Source organism: Apium graveolens, chromosome 1 (genome assembly GCF_009905375.1).
Source record: "Apium graveolens cultivar Ventura chromosome 1, ASM990537v1, whole genome shotgun sequence".
NCBI classification, from domain to species: Eukaryota; Viridiplantae; Streptophyta; class Magnoliopsida; order Apiales; family Apiaceae; genus Apium; species Apium graveolens.
Genome location: NC_133647.1, coordinates 125,638,757 through 125,653,986, shown reverse-complemented (window position 1 = coordinate 125,653,986; position 15,230 = coordinate 125,638,757). Strand labels below are relative to the sequence as shown.

At 35.0% G+C, this 15,230-nt stretch overlaps 1 protein-coding gene across 1 annotated transcript; it reads left to right on the top strand.

The window, feature by feature from the left end:
* Nucleotides 1–3,032: 3,032 nt before the first annotated feature.
* LOC141706271 (protein FAR1-RELATED SEQUENCE 5-like) lies at nucleotides 3,033–4,046 on the top strand. Its single transcript, XM_074509075.1, has one exon. The coding sequence runs from the start codon at nucleotides 3,033–3,035 to the stop codon at nucleotides 4,044–4,046; it is 1,014 nt and encodes a 337-aa protein (XP_074365176.1).
* The last annotated feature ends 11,184 nt before the right edge of the window (nucleotides 4,047–15,230 follow it).

Below are 15,230 nucleotides of genomic sequence, written 5' to 3'. Positions count from 1 at the left end.
TTGGACACTCTCTAAATAATGTAAACAATTGAAAGGGACGGAGAAATGGACGGAGGGAGTATTATGCAACTGTATTTTCCTGATGATTTGCATTTTTTAGAAATATGATCAGGTTGAGAATATATTGTTTTGGTTATCTGTTTGTTGATTTTTAATCATATACATGATACAAATTTTGATAAAAATAATAATAACAAATAAAAACTGAATTTTTTTATTTCTCTGAGCCGTGTGGAACACAAGTTCGTTGGCTATAACTGGGCAGCTCTGAGTAAGGTCGGCCCTAAAGATTCGGGTGCCCTGGGAAGAATGGTGTCATTTGTAAAGTTTGATTTTATCTTAATGTCAAATTTTAGTAAAGAATTGCAATATGATGAGATAGTATTATAATGGGAATTAATCAGGAGCCAACGTGGGTTGGGGGTAGCCAGCCAACCCACAGCAATGAAACATTGCGGGAGGAAGCAATGTTTCAATGCGGGTCTTGACTTCCGCAATGTTTCATTGCGGGATGTCGCCATGCACAGGAAACATTACGTACTCCGCAATATTTCATTGTTGGGTAGACTCCCAGTTTTTAATGTCCAAACTGCCCCTCTCTTTAGTTTATTCTAATATTTAACTTATTTATATAAGTATAAAAATAATATTAATGTTCAACAGTAATTAATTTTTTAAAATATGTTAACATTAAATATAAGTAGTAGTAATATTTTTCTTTAAATTATCGTATGAATAATTTTAAATAATTTTTTTTAAATAAGTTTAATAATATTAATTTTATACTTTTTAGTGAATTGAGTTATTTTAGTTTAAAAAATTTATCAACAGTCAAACTTATTTTTTGTGCAAAACTTATTTTATGTGCCAATATTTAATAAGAATTGGCTGGTCACACACCGCAATGAAACAATGCGGCAGTGTGGACACCCCGCAATGCTTCATTGCGGCAATTTCAACAGTCAAATATTAATAAGAATTGACTGGTCAACAGAGCAGAAGCTTGACGGATACACCGCAATGAAACAATGCGGCAGTTTGGACACCCCGCGATGCTTCATTGCGGCTATTTCAACAGTCAAATGAATTTTTTCAGCAAAATTTTTTCTGTGCTAAATTTAATTTTGTGAATTTTAAAATTCAGATTTTCACCTATAAATAGTCCTGCCTCATCTCATTTTTTTTCAACATTCTCTTCTCTATTTTTATTCTACATTTTCTCTTCAACATTATCTTCTCTAATTTCCGAAAAATGGTTTTCTACTATGATTATGACAATAATAAGGTAATTATCGATGGTGTGGCTTATGACGGGCCCGAAGGAGAAGAAGACATGGCAATAGCTCTCTGCCGTATTCAAATGGCGCTTGAGCGCAAGAAAAAAAAAAGAAAATGAAGCTAAAGCGAAGGCGGAAAAGTCGAGGAAAAAGAAAGACGACGATAAGGGTGATAAAGGCGGTTCTTCCAACACCGTTAAAGTTTGATCATTCTCGTCGACATAAAATGTTATTATGTATTTTTTTTGAAAAAATATTTGAATGTACTCCATTTATGTTTGAATGAAATAAATTATTTAATGTTTTATTTTTCTTGTACATGTCCAATTTATTTTATCAAGTTTAAATTTTAATAAACAAATATAATGCTAAAATTTGAAAATGTGAAAAACTAAAAAAATGAAAATTTATCGAATTTTCGTTATCTATAAAAAATATAAAAATGGTCACTTTACCTGGATTCTTTCGAAATAGAAAAGGACACGCATGCTTCTAATTTCTCATGTCCACTAATAATCTCTCAATATCTAATTCTTTGTTTAGATAATTGCATGAGATAATTGATCCGATGTTGATATTATTATTAAGTTACTCTTATAAATATTTATATTTTCAAAATAACATTTAACATATTAAATGAAATATAATAAGTCTAGAAACTATTTTTTATAATTATTTTTGATTAATTTTCTAATTTTAAAGAAAATAACAAAAATAAACAACCCAACCGCAATGTTTCATTGCGGTGGACACTTCCCCCCGCAATGAAACATTGCTGGGGTACGTTGTAAAGTTTTTTTTAAACTGCAAATATTTACAGTTGTTGGCTTGGGGGTTTGTACAGTGCCGCAATGTTTCATTGCGGCCATCGCAATGAAACATTGCGGCCGTGCATTTAATGCACACACCTACCTTAAAATGTCTGTATTTTTGAAACATTGCTGTTTTTACTGCTTCTTAACATTCTGCTCAAATTTATTCTTCTGAAAAAAAAGGTTAGTATTCAATATCCATGGCTTCTTATTTATTTGATTATTCAAGTTCATCTATTGATCATAACGATTTTAATTATGTTACCCCCCACACAAAAAAGAGGGTTTATCGTAAAATCTTTAATGATGATGAAGTAATAGATGTTGATAGTATTGAAGATAAAGTTAATGATCCGGGGAAGCGAAAAACACATAGTGATGATGATGTTGGTTTCGGTTGGAAGAATCACGATGTTCACGGTGATTCCGATGATAGTAATGATTCTTTTAATGGCGATGATGATGAAAAAATTAATGATGAAAATTTTATTGGAAATATGAATGATGTAGTTCCTTGTGTTGGTATGATGTTTGATTCGTTGGATGAAGCGGAAAGTTTTTATCGAGGTTATGGTCGAAGTATAGGGTTCGAGGTAATTATTCGAAGTAGTCATAAGCATTCAAGAAATGGTGGTATATCGTCACGTTTGTATATATGTCGAAAGGGTGGAAGATTGGGCCCAAAACCCTTGGAAGTTGAAGATAGGCTAAAGGGAAACGACCTCCAGATGTTATTCCTCGAACTTGTTGTCGTGCTCGTATGTGTGTTGCTCACAAAGTAAGCTCAAACAAATGGGAAGTAACCAAGGTCAACCTAGAGCACAATCATGTTATGGTTACATCGGATAAGGTAAATTTCATACAAAGATCACGCAACATAGATCCGTTTACCCGATCTTTGATTGAGTTATTCAACAAATCGGGTATCGAGACCCCGAAAGTGATGAATTTACATAGTGAGACGTGTGGTGGTATTGAAAAAATTGGTTTTTCCGCTCAAGACGTACGAAATGTAATACGTGACATTCGAAGACGGGTTTTTGATTCCGGTGATGCGGAGTGTGGATTGGTTTTGTTACGAGACTTGCAAAAACAAAGTGTTGGCAATTTTTTCTACCGAGTGGATGTGGATGAGGAGAATCGGGTTAGGGGTTTGGTGTGGGTTGATCCTCGTTCGCTTAACGCGTACAAGAATTTTGGAGATGTGGTGACTTTCAACTCGACATATCAGACTAATAGGTATGACATGCCTTTTATTCCAATTACGGGAGTGAATCACCACTACCAAAATATTTTGTTTGGATTTGCACTTATAAGGGACGAGAAAGAGACTACTTATAAATGGGTTTTGAAGACTTGGTTGGAAGCGGTCGATAACAAGCCACCTATTACCATTATTACGGATCAAGACATCGCTTTAAGTAATGCCATTTCTGAGGTTATGCCTAACACCAACCATACATATTGTACGTGGCATATTAGTAGCAAGTTTCCCGAGAAACTATCTACTTTGTATACTCAATACTCGGAGTTCAAGACGGATTTTAATGCATGTATCTACAAGTCATTGTCACCAACGGAATTTGAAGGTAGGTGGGAGGACTTGAAAGAGAAATATGATCTTGAAAATCACAATTGGCTAAATGATATGTACGCAATTAGACGGCAATGGGTTTTTGCTTTCACGAAACAACATTTTGCCGCCGGTATGACTACCACCTCAATGAGCGAGTCTATGAATTCATTTTTTGATGAGTATGTGAAAGCGTCGACCGGGTTGAAAGAATTCATTGAGAATTCACAAAAAGCTTTGGACTCACAATATTTACGGGAGGTTCAAGCCGATTTTGACACCGAGTACAAGGAAAGGAGACTATTCTCTAACTCGTCAATGGAGATACATGCCTCCAAGATATACACAAAAGAGATGTTTAAACGATTTCAAAAAGAGCTTTAAAAAAGGCAATCTTTTGTTGTGAAAAGCATGAAAGGTTGTGGAGATTATCTTTCAAAGATGTATTTGGTAGAAAAGTCCACCTTGCCGGAGATTAATAGAAGGAAATTTTTCTTGAAGGTTTCCATCGACGGGAGTTATTCTTGTACATGTAAAAAATTTGAACATTCTGGGATGATTTGTAGACACATGATCCGTTACCTTAACAAGAAACAAAAGACGATGATACCGCCAGATCTTGTAACAATGAGGTGGACAATAAACGGAAACAAAGTTGCGGGACCTCTACCGTGTACCCCTCGGATGCTTGGTAATGTTGTAGAATCTCAAACGGCAAGATATAGTGGATTGTGTAAAGCTTTCCAAGGTTTGTCCGTTGTTGGTAGTTGCTCCGTTCCGCGGTACAATTACTTGATGAGCGTGATCAAGAGAGAAAAGGAGTATGTGATTAAGTCTTTTCCGGGAGAAAAGAGAGAGAAAAAAATAAATGAGGACTATGAAAGTGATGAAGAAGATGATCCGTTATTATATCCCCCAAGGTCACAAACAAAAGGACGTCCAAAAGCGGGTAGATTCAAAAGTGGTATCGAGACGTCAAGTTCAAATAAACAATTTCGAAAGTGCAGTTTTTGTGGGGCGAGGGAAGAAGGCCATGATAGAAAAAATTGTCCCTCGAGATTATTAGAAAAAAAAGGAAAAAATTGATTGTAATTTCATATCATGTACTTTGAAATATTAATGAATTTTAATTAAATATTTTCAATGTTGTTAATGTTAGTACTTGTTGCCATTATTAATAATCCCCAAAAAAGAAGTGACTCCAAAAAAAAATTTGAAAAAAAAGTTATTTTTGAAGATTTTTTTTTTCAAAATTGGGCAGAAAGTTTTCTGTAAAATATTATATAAAAAATAAATCATTTGCAAGTGCAATGACCAATCTGCAAATTTATGCAAAACCCAGATTACCCCCGTAATGAAACATTGCTGCATCCGCAATGAAACATTGCGGCATCCGCAATGAAACATTGCGGCATCCGCAATGAAACATTGCGGCATCCGCAATGAAACATTGCGGGCCTAACCGAATTTTGCATATTGGTCACTGCACTTGCAAATGATTTATTTTTTATATAAAACTTTTTCTGTTTTACAGAAAACTTTCTGCCCAATTTTGGAAAAAAAAATCTTCAAAAATAACTTTTTTTTCAAATTTTTTTTTGGAGTCACTTCTTTTTTTGGGATTATTAATAACGGCAACAAGTACTAACATTAACAACATTGAAAATATTTAATTAAAATTTATTAATATTTCAAAGTACATAATAACAAATTCGGCATGACCTCTTTGTTTTTAAGTTAAACTTTACCTGTAAAATAAAAAAACCGGCATGACCTATTTATTTTTAAGTCAACCAAAAACCTGTAAAATTTCAAACCAAACCAAACTAAACTTAAAAATGAATGGCCTTGACATGCCAACTACAAACAAACCAAACCAAACTAAACTTAAAAATGAATGGCCTTGACATGCCAACTATAAAAAAAACAAACCAAACCAAACTAAACTTAAAAATGAATGGCCATGACATGCCAACTATAAACAAACCAAACCAAACCAAACCAAACTTAAAAAAATGGCCTTGATATGCCAACTACAAACAAATCAACTAAAATAAATACATCTAACCAACCAAAATAAATACAACCAATCTAAATAAAATACAACCGGGCAAAATATGTACAACTAACTAAAGTAACTACAAGTCACTAATCAAATAACAAACTAGTGTCCCGCCTCTCTTTGTCGAATGCCCCACTCAGAAATATGTCTAGCAACCCCTTTTGATAACTCGTGCGCCATCCGATAGCGAAAAGTCTGTACATCAACTTTAGGGTTCCACACAGCTGATGGCAAGGAGATCCCGTTGAGCATAGCGTCCATGTACTTGGATACATACACACCACAATCATTGCCACCATCTTGCTTGGGTCGAGCATCAAGACCATGAACCCGGGTATATTTCAATGGAAATCGAGATAGATGCAAATAATTGAGCATATATGGGATCAACTTTTCCTGCAAATAACGGGAAATGAACCTAACAAGTCATTATTTAATTATTAATCTATTTAAAACTACTGGTAGGGAATTAAAGAATGATATTTCACGGGAAATGAACCTAACAAGTCATTATTTAATTATTAATCTATTTAAAACTACTGGTAGGGAATTAAAGAATGATATAGTTACCATAATGATATTTCACGGGAAATGAACCTAACAAGTCATTATTTAATTATTAATCTATTTAAAACTACTGGTAGGGAATTAAAGAATGATATAGTTACCATAATGTAATACTGGAAGGGGTGAGCGATGTTCCCTGTTGTGTCTTTGTCGTCCCTAAGAGGATCAATGTTTAGCACTCTCATTTTGTTGAGATTAACAACAAACAAGAACCAATGAGAGCTATCACACGTGGGGAAAAATACAAAGTCACAAAACTGAAGAGGCAAGCTACCCCCCTTGTTAGCATAATCTCTAAAGAACCTCTCCATTGACTTTTTGGCATCACCTTTTAGGGTACTCGGAGAAGCCTACAATTACAAGTCAAAAAATAGGTTAACATTTATACAGCATAATTGATATCTGTTTATAGAAAAGCAGGTTGGAGCATTGCTATTTGTTTAATAGAGTACCTTCAAGTTAGGACAAAACTCAAGTGCCATCGCCATGAAAAAGCTAGGAGCAATGAAATACCGCCTGGGCTTGAAACTTTCAGTTCTGGGAATTTTTTCCCATTTTTCCCAGAGTTTATCCTCTCTAAGTCTCAAGAGCTCACCATAGGCATTGAGAACATCATCCTCCACCCAAAACTCTGGTCGCAAAGTTGTTACTTGGCTATGTGTAAGAGGATAAGTAATGCCCCGCTCACTGTGATCACGCCAAATGTAATCAACCTCTAAACTCCAGAAATGCCGATACAACCACCTCACTTTCCGATTTTTTAGTGGCCTTGTCATATCACCACGCCGCTCAGGACCACCTCGTTTCGCCACATCCTCCGCCAAATCTTCAATTGAGTCCATCTACAAAATAAACAAAAACACAATTAGCATATTTGGAACTAGTTAATCTAAGGCCATTTACTTTAAAAAAGAGTTAAGAGTTATTACATCAAACATGTCCCGTAGCTCACTAGGAACAGAAGACTCGCCTATGCCCAAATGTACATATGGAGTGACAAGGGAGGAAGAGGCCTCTAAAGATTCTGGAGTAATAGGCATCTGCAATCCATAAATTAAGTACACATTTAACACTTAGTTTAATCCATTTATAACTAGTTGTAGGGAATTAATCCATTTTAATCCCATTTAGTTGACATAGTAGGGAACAAATAATACCTTTAGTGGAATAGGTTGAAATGTCATAGATCTGTGGAATGGTGTTGGAGTAGTATAATCAACCTGCAATTGGAAGCCGATACATAAACATATTCAACACACGAAGCTAAAATATTTTAGGTGCATAGAATGACAATATTTGTTAAATATTTGTACCTGAGGGGGAATGGATACAGGTGTCGGAGCAGTGGTGGGTGGAACATCAGCAGGAGATTGAACCTCAACCTGCAATTTGAAGCCGATATATAAACATATTCAACACTCGAAGCTAAAAATGTGTAAGTGCATAGGAGGACAATATTTGTCAAAGATTTGTACCTGAGAGGCAATGGATACAGGTGTAGGAGCAGTGGCGGGTGGAACATCACCAGTAGACTGAACCTCAACCTGCAATTACAAGCCAATACATAAACATTATTCAACACAGGAAGCTGTAAATATGTAAGTGCACAGGAGGACAATATTTATAAAATATTTGTACCTGAGGGGGAATAGATACATGTGTAGGAGCATGGGTGGCTGGAATATCACCAGTAGACTGAACCTCCTGCAATTACAGCTGACACAGACATATTAATCGAAGTTCTATGATGCATGAAATGAAAGCTTTTGTTAGAAATTTATACCTCACGTGGACGTTTAGGGGGGACAAGTACTGCGGTATCCTCCTCAGGACCACCAGTCTCATCCTGCCATTAATGTAAATTAAAGACACACAGGTCATTTACATATTCAATAGACGAAATTAAAAAGATCACAAGTTCGTGAATAATAGTTATTAGTACCTCACGAGGACGCTTCTGAGAGATAGGGGGCGCTGTCTGTTGTGAGCTACTAGGAGCTGTATCATGAATGTCTACCTCACGTGCATCTCCAGCAGGAGGCTGACGCTCAACAAGAGGCTGCTGAATATCTTTCGGTCTGATGAAAGCGGACCTACTGTATCCAAGACCCTTCCACTCAGTCATTACCCGATCATAATGTGCGAGAAAATCGAGAATGACATCATAGAACCAGCCAGGAGGGCCGCGTATGTGGATCATGTATGTCATCTTCATAGCACTCTCTAACTACAAATAAATAATGATAATCCATTTTACAAGTAGTTGTAGGGAATTAACGATAATTCACGGGAAATTAACCTAAATAAGTACTTATTTTCATTTTTAATCCATTTTACAAGTAGTTGTAGGGAATTAATGATAATTCACAGGAAAATAACCTAAATAAGTCCTTATTTTCATTTTTAATCCATTTTACAAGTAGTTGTAGGGAATTAACGATAATTCACGAGAAAATAACCTAAATAAGTCCTTATTTTCATTTTTAATCCATTTTACAAGTAGTTGTAGGGAATTAACGATAATTCACGGGAAAATAACCTAAATAAGTCCTTATTCTCATTTTTAATCCATTTTACAAGTAGTTGTAGGGAATTAACGATAATTCACGGGAAAATAACCTAAATAAGTCCTTATTTTCATTTTTAATCCATTTTACAAGTAGTTGTAGGGAATTAACGATAATTCACGGGAAAATAACCTAAATAAGTCCTTATTTTCATTTTTAATCCATTTTACAAGTAGTTGTAGGGAATTAACGATAATTCACGGGAAAATAACCTAAATAAGTCCTTATTTTCATTTTTAATCCATTTTACAAGTAGTTGTAGGGAATTAACGATAATTCACGGGAAAATAACCTAAATAAGTCCTTATTTTCATTTTTAATCCATTTTACAAGTAGTTGTAGGGAATTAACGATAATTCACGGGAAAATAACCTAAATAAGTCCTTATTTTCATTTTTAATCCATTTTACAAGTAGTTGTAGGGAATTAACGATAATTCACGGGAAAATAACCTAAGTCCTTGAAAGGCATATGTCATAGCCTACTCGTTTATTCGAGTATTTAACTCAACTCAAATAAGAATGTAATAAGTAAATAGTGGATCAAGCATCAGAGAGATCTCACAAAGTAACATCTGTCAAAGAATAAAGAAACATTGTTCATCTGCAGACTTGAAGATTCACTGGAAGAAGTTCAAGAATTTGATCATGCCTCAGTGATATAAATCAAGATCGTGGATTTAATCAAGTGACAGAGATCTCGTCAAGGTATCATTTATTACAAGGATTCAATCAGAACAACAAAGTCAAGACATGAAGAAACGTCACGAAAGTTAGTCACTCATGAACCAGACAGTACATCGAGTGTCAGCATTGAAGTGACGGAATTGATTCATAAGTCTCAGTGACTTTCAGAAGATTGTCAGAAGAATGGTTGCTGCTCAGGGTTAGTATTAATTCTCCATTAATTAATTAAGTCATATAATTTAATTAAGAAAATAAATTATATCTGCAAGGATTAATTTATTAATTAATTGAATTAAATTGATTAATTAATTTAGAATTAATATTAAGGAATTACAGAATTTTAATTGGTTTAAAATCTATTTAAATTGGAACAAGGCAAACTGATTGTATTAGTATGACAATCGGTATGACAATCAATAGTCATACCGAAAGTCATGCTAATTCATTTGATTGTCTTGTTAGAATTTTTATTAGTTTAAAAATCTGTTATTAATCTTTGCAAGACAATCTGAATTGTACTTATGTAACAATCGGTATGACAATCAATTGTCATACCGAAAGTCATGCTGGTTCAAAGGATTGTCATTGCAGTTCATTTGCATTCGGCTGTTTACTTAAAAAGAGCAAAAGAAGCAGAAGATCACATCATCCAAAAATAGAGCAGCAACATACAGAACAAGAAAAAAGCAGAGAACAAAAGAAAAATATTTCATCATCCATCTGCTTATTCAAGATCAAATATTCTAGTTTGTTAATGTTAAATCCAAACCACTAGAATTACTTATCTTGTTCCTGTATATCAATCTAGCGGATTAAAATCCCTAGAACTTAATCTCAAATCGCTTTTAGCATTTGATCTTTTAATTACAAAAATAGAAAAAGTTCATGTCGAATTTATTCTAAATTTGTAATAATTGATTTGAGATTAATCCCTTGTAATCGATACCGTAGTTGTAACACCTTTCAAGTTTAATAAAAGTTTTATTTAACTTGAATTTTGTTTCACAATTTTATTCCGCATTTTATTAGACGAAACGGTATTGTTTGCATTCAACCCCCCCTTCTACAAACAAATTGGGACCTAACAATTGGTATCAGAGCCTTCTGATTAACGTACAAATCAAGATCCTAGACTTTTGTGTTTCTTTCACTTCTTGAATTTTTATTCACTCAAAAATTCATTATGACTACACAAAAAGTTGGAACCGTTAAAATTCCACTTTTCGATAAAGAAAATTATGTGATGTGGAAGAAGAAGATGCTACTGTTTTTACAGGTTGCTAATCCCAAATATTTGCAAGTGTTGAAGAAGGGTCCAAAAATTCCTATGGTTATTGAACCAGAGGTAATAGAGAATGATGTGGTGATCACCCAAGCGAGAACTTATGTGAAGGATCCTGAGGACTTCTCTCCTGCTGATATAGAAGAAGCTTCCCTGGATGCTAGCCTTCAATTAATCTTAGTAGATTCCCTTAATCCCCTAATGAATAGACATGTGATGAATTGTAAAGATTCCAAACATATCTGGGAAACTATTGAGATTATTAATGAAGGCACAGAGGAAGTTAGGGAGAACAAACTAGAAATCCTAACCTCTGAGTATGAATACTTTAAATCCAATCCAGGAGAAGGAATCACTGAAGTGTTTGAGAGGTACAATGCATTGATCAATAACCTGAACATTAATGGTAAATACTATTCCATCAGGGAGGTCAACAAAAAGTTCCTTTTGACACTGCCAACTCATCTCGAACATAGAATCACTGCCATAAGAGAAGCAAGAGATCTGAGTGAGATTTCTTTGGAAAGGCTCTATGGTGTGTTAAAGACTTATGAGTTGGAGCAGATTCAGCAGAAGGAGGTTTACGGGAAAGGAAGGGTGGTCAGCACGTCTACTGCTCTGGTAGCTGATGAACAACAACAACAACAACCACTATATCAACAACAATCTCAACAGTCAGACAGAATGGTACAGTCTTCCAAGGTTGAAGACAATGTTATAGTAGCAGAATTTGATTCTCCTACTACCAATCAATCAGGAGATGATTATTATTCCTTGGAAGAACTGGAGCAATTGGAGGATGAGTCAATGGCCCTGATTGTCAAGAGATTCTCAAATGTCAGATTCAAAAGGAATCCCAAGTTCAAGTACAAGTCCAACTACAACAGATTCCAGAAAGGTGGATCTTCATCCTCTAACACCAGCAGTGGTGGGTATAAAACAGGGATGGTTGATCGAAGCACCATCCGATGCTTCAACTGTAATGAGTTGGGACACTTTGCCACAGAATGCAGAAAGCCAAAACAGGCAAGGAAGAACTCTTATGATTCTAATCAGAAGAGTAAATCTGAAAGGGCGTACCTGGCAAAGGGAAGAAGTTGGGATGATACTGACAGTGAAGATGAAGAAGTTGGGAATCTTGCTCTCATGGCTAGTGATGCAAGCACCTCATCGTCAAGAAAAGAGGGCATTAAACAGGTACAACCGGTAGTGTGGATTCTTGACAGTGGATCGTCAAGACATATGACCGGAGATAGAGCCCTGCTATCAAATGTGGTTGAGAAAGCTGGCCCAGTGGTTACCTTTGGAGATAACAGCAAAGGTTTAACGGAGGGATATGGCTGTTTGCAAGCTGGAAATGTTATCATTGAAAATGTATATCTTGTGCAAGGACTTGAACACAATCTGCTTAGCATTAGTCAGTTCTGTGACAACGGCTACAATGTTTTATTCGACAAGCTGAAGTGTCAGATTCTGCACAAGAAAAGTGAAAAACCCTCTTTAATGGGAATACGGAAAGGAAATCTGTTCGTAGCTGACATGAACTCTGGAAGCAATCTTGAAGTCAATTGTTTCTATGCAAAAGCATCGTCAAATGAGAGTTGGCTATGGCACAAGAGACTTTCCCATCTCAATTTCAAGACAATGAATTCTCTTGTCAAAAGAGAACTGGTAAGAGGTCTGCCTCAGCTGGAATTCTCTCCAGAAGGACTATGTGAGGCTTGCCAGAAAGGAAAGTCAAAGAAAGCAAGTCACAAAGGCACTGACACATCTTCCATAACTGGTATTCTGCAATTATTGCACATGGATTTATTTGGACCAGTTAATATCCTTTCTATGTCAAAGAAGTGTTACTGTCTTGTGATAGTTGATGACTATTCCAAGTATACGTGGGTTTTATTTCTTCACTCTAAGGATGAAACACCACAAGTTGTGATTGATCATATCAAGATGATTGAGTTAGATTCTAACGTCCCTGTTAGAGCAATAAGGTTAGATAATGGAACAGAATTCAAGAATGCACTTCTAAATGGATTCTGTACAGACAAAGGGATTACCGGACAATTTTCAGCTCCTAGAACCCCTCAGCAAAATGGAGTGGTAGAAAGGAAGAATCGTACATTGATTGAAGCTTCTAGAACGATGTTAAATGAATCAGGTCTTCCAATGTACTTTTGGGCTGAAGCTGTCAATACTGCATGTTATACTCAGAATCGAACTCTAATCAACAAAGACTTCATGAAAACTCCTTATGAGATTTTGAATGAACAGAAACCTTCTATCAAATACTTTCATGTATTTGGTGCCAGATGCTTCGTGCTCAAGGATGGAGATGATCGTCGTGGTAAGTTCGAGGCAAAGGCATATGAGGGTATTTTTGTTGGATATGGAAGAAGATCATATAGAGTGTATATCATTGATCAACACAAAGTAACTGAAAGTGTCAATGTTACTTTTGATGACACTAAACTCCCTAGTATCCAAACTGAAGATCCTTCTGAGAAACTGAAGTTTGATGATATGTCAGATTCAGAGTCAGAACATGGTCAAGAACCTGAGGTTGTTGCTGTTGAAGAACCTGTTAATCCTGATAATACTCAAGGTAATAGTGATGGAAACTCTGGAAACAATGGAGATACCACTGCTACTGACGGAGAATCTTCAAGTCAACATGGCAACAACTCAGGGGGAGATGCTGAAGGATCATCTAGTAGGACACAACATCACAATGAATTTCAAGGCGAATCATCAAGATCAAATCTTCCAAGACAGACAGTCTGGAATAAAGCTCACCCTTTTGAGTTGATTATTGGTGATCCAGATGTTGGAGTCAGAACTAGACGTGCTACTCAAAATGAGTGTCTGTTCTCAGGATTTCTTTCTGAGATAGAACCTAAGAAAATTGAAGAAGCACTAACTGATCCAGATTGGGTGATTGCTATGCAAGATGAACTCAATCAGTTTGAAAGTCAACAAGTCTGGAAACTGGTACCTAGGCCTGTACACAAGAAAGCTGTTGGTACAAGGTGGGTATTCAGGAATAAACTGGATGAAGATGGTGTGGTTACAAGGAACAAGGCAAGACTGGTAGCTAAAGGGTATTCTCAAGCTGAAGGTATTGATTATGATGAAACCTATGCTCCAGTGGCTAGACTTGAGGCCATCAGGATATTTCTGGCATTCGCAGCATTTTCAAACTTTAAAGTTTATCAAATGGATGTCAAGAGCGCCTTTCTGAATGGAAAGTTGGATGAAGAGGTATATGTAGAGCAACCTCCTGGTTTTGAAGATCCAGATCATATGGATTTTGTCTTCTTTCTTTTCAAGGCTATCTATGGGCTAAAACAGTCACCAAGAAAATGGTATGACACTCTCTCTGAATTTCTTATTGAAAATAGCTTTATTAGAGGTGTCATAGACAAAACTCTCTTTTCTAAGAAACATAAGAATGATACTATATTAGTCCAAGTCTATGTGGATGATATAATATTTGGGTCTACTAATGATAATCTCTGTAAGAGATTTGCTAAGTTAATGCACAGCAAGTTTGAAATGAGCATGATGGGAGAGCTGAAGTTCTTTCTTGGATTACAAGTAAATCAAAGATTAGTTGGTAAATTGGGCATGTTAAATAGTTTTAGTGATTAACTTAATTAATATCTGGAATCTGTTCTTGAATGAATTTACAAATAAATTTTTTCATAAATGAAAAATTCATTTGCAAATTTATTTTATCATTTTATCATATTTCTTGCTTATTTCTATGTAATATATATTATCTTATCTATGGTTATTTACTCTACTTGTTAATTGAAAATATCTCAGAATATTTTATTTCCTCTAAAAAATATTTTTCTATGAATTTTATTTGCTAAAATTCAACAGAAATCTATTTTTTATAAAAATAATTAATTCTGATATATTATCTTTGTTTCTGTAAAAATTATAAGTTTTACTATTTCAGTTTTACTATTTTTGAAATGAAGTTTCAGTACATTAATAGTTGTCTGTACATATTCATTCTGTTTTAATACTGCAAAGACTATCGGCAAGACAATTAAAATTGTCTTGCTGAAAATCATTTCAGTATTCTTGTAAATATAAATATGTTAATAGTTATTTTATATTAATACTAGAAAGACTATCGGCAAGACAATTGAAATTGTCTTGCTGAAAATCATTTTAGTATATAATGATTGCTTATTTTAAAATATCAGATTAATTTTATAACTGGCAAGACAATCGGTAGGACTATTGATTGTCATGCCAGTAATAAAATTAATATCAGAATTATTTTGTACTGGTATGACAATCGGTATGACTATCAGATTGTCATACCAGTTATATTTTTAATACTTATTTTATTTGTTTCATTTCCTTCTTTTTGCCTGGTATGACAATCGG

What these genes read in the sequence shown, in the direction of transcription:
- LOC141706271 (XM_074509075.1), top strand. Translation starts at nt 3,033, where the DNA reads ATGAATTTACATAGTGAGACGTGTGGTGGTATTGAAAAAATTGGTTTT.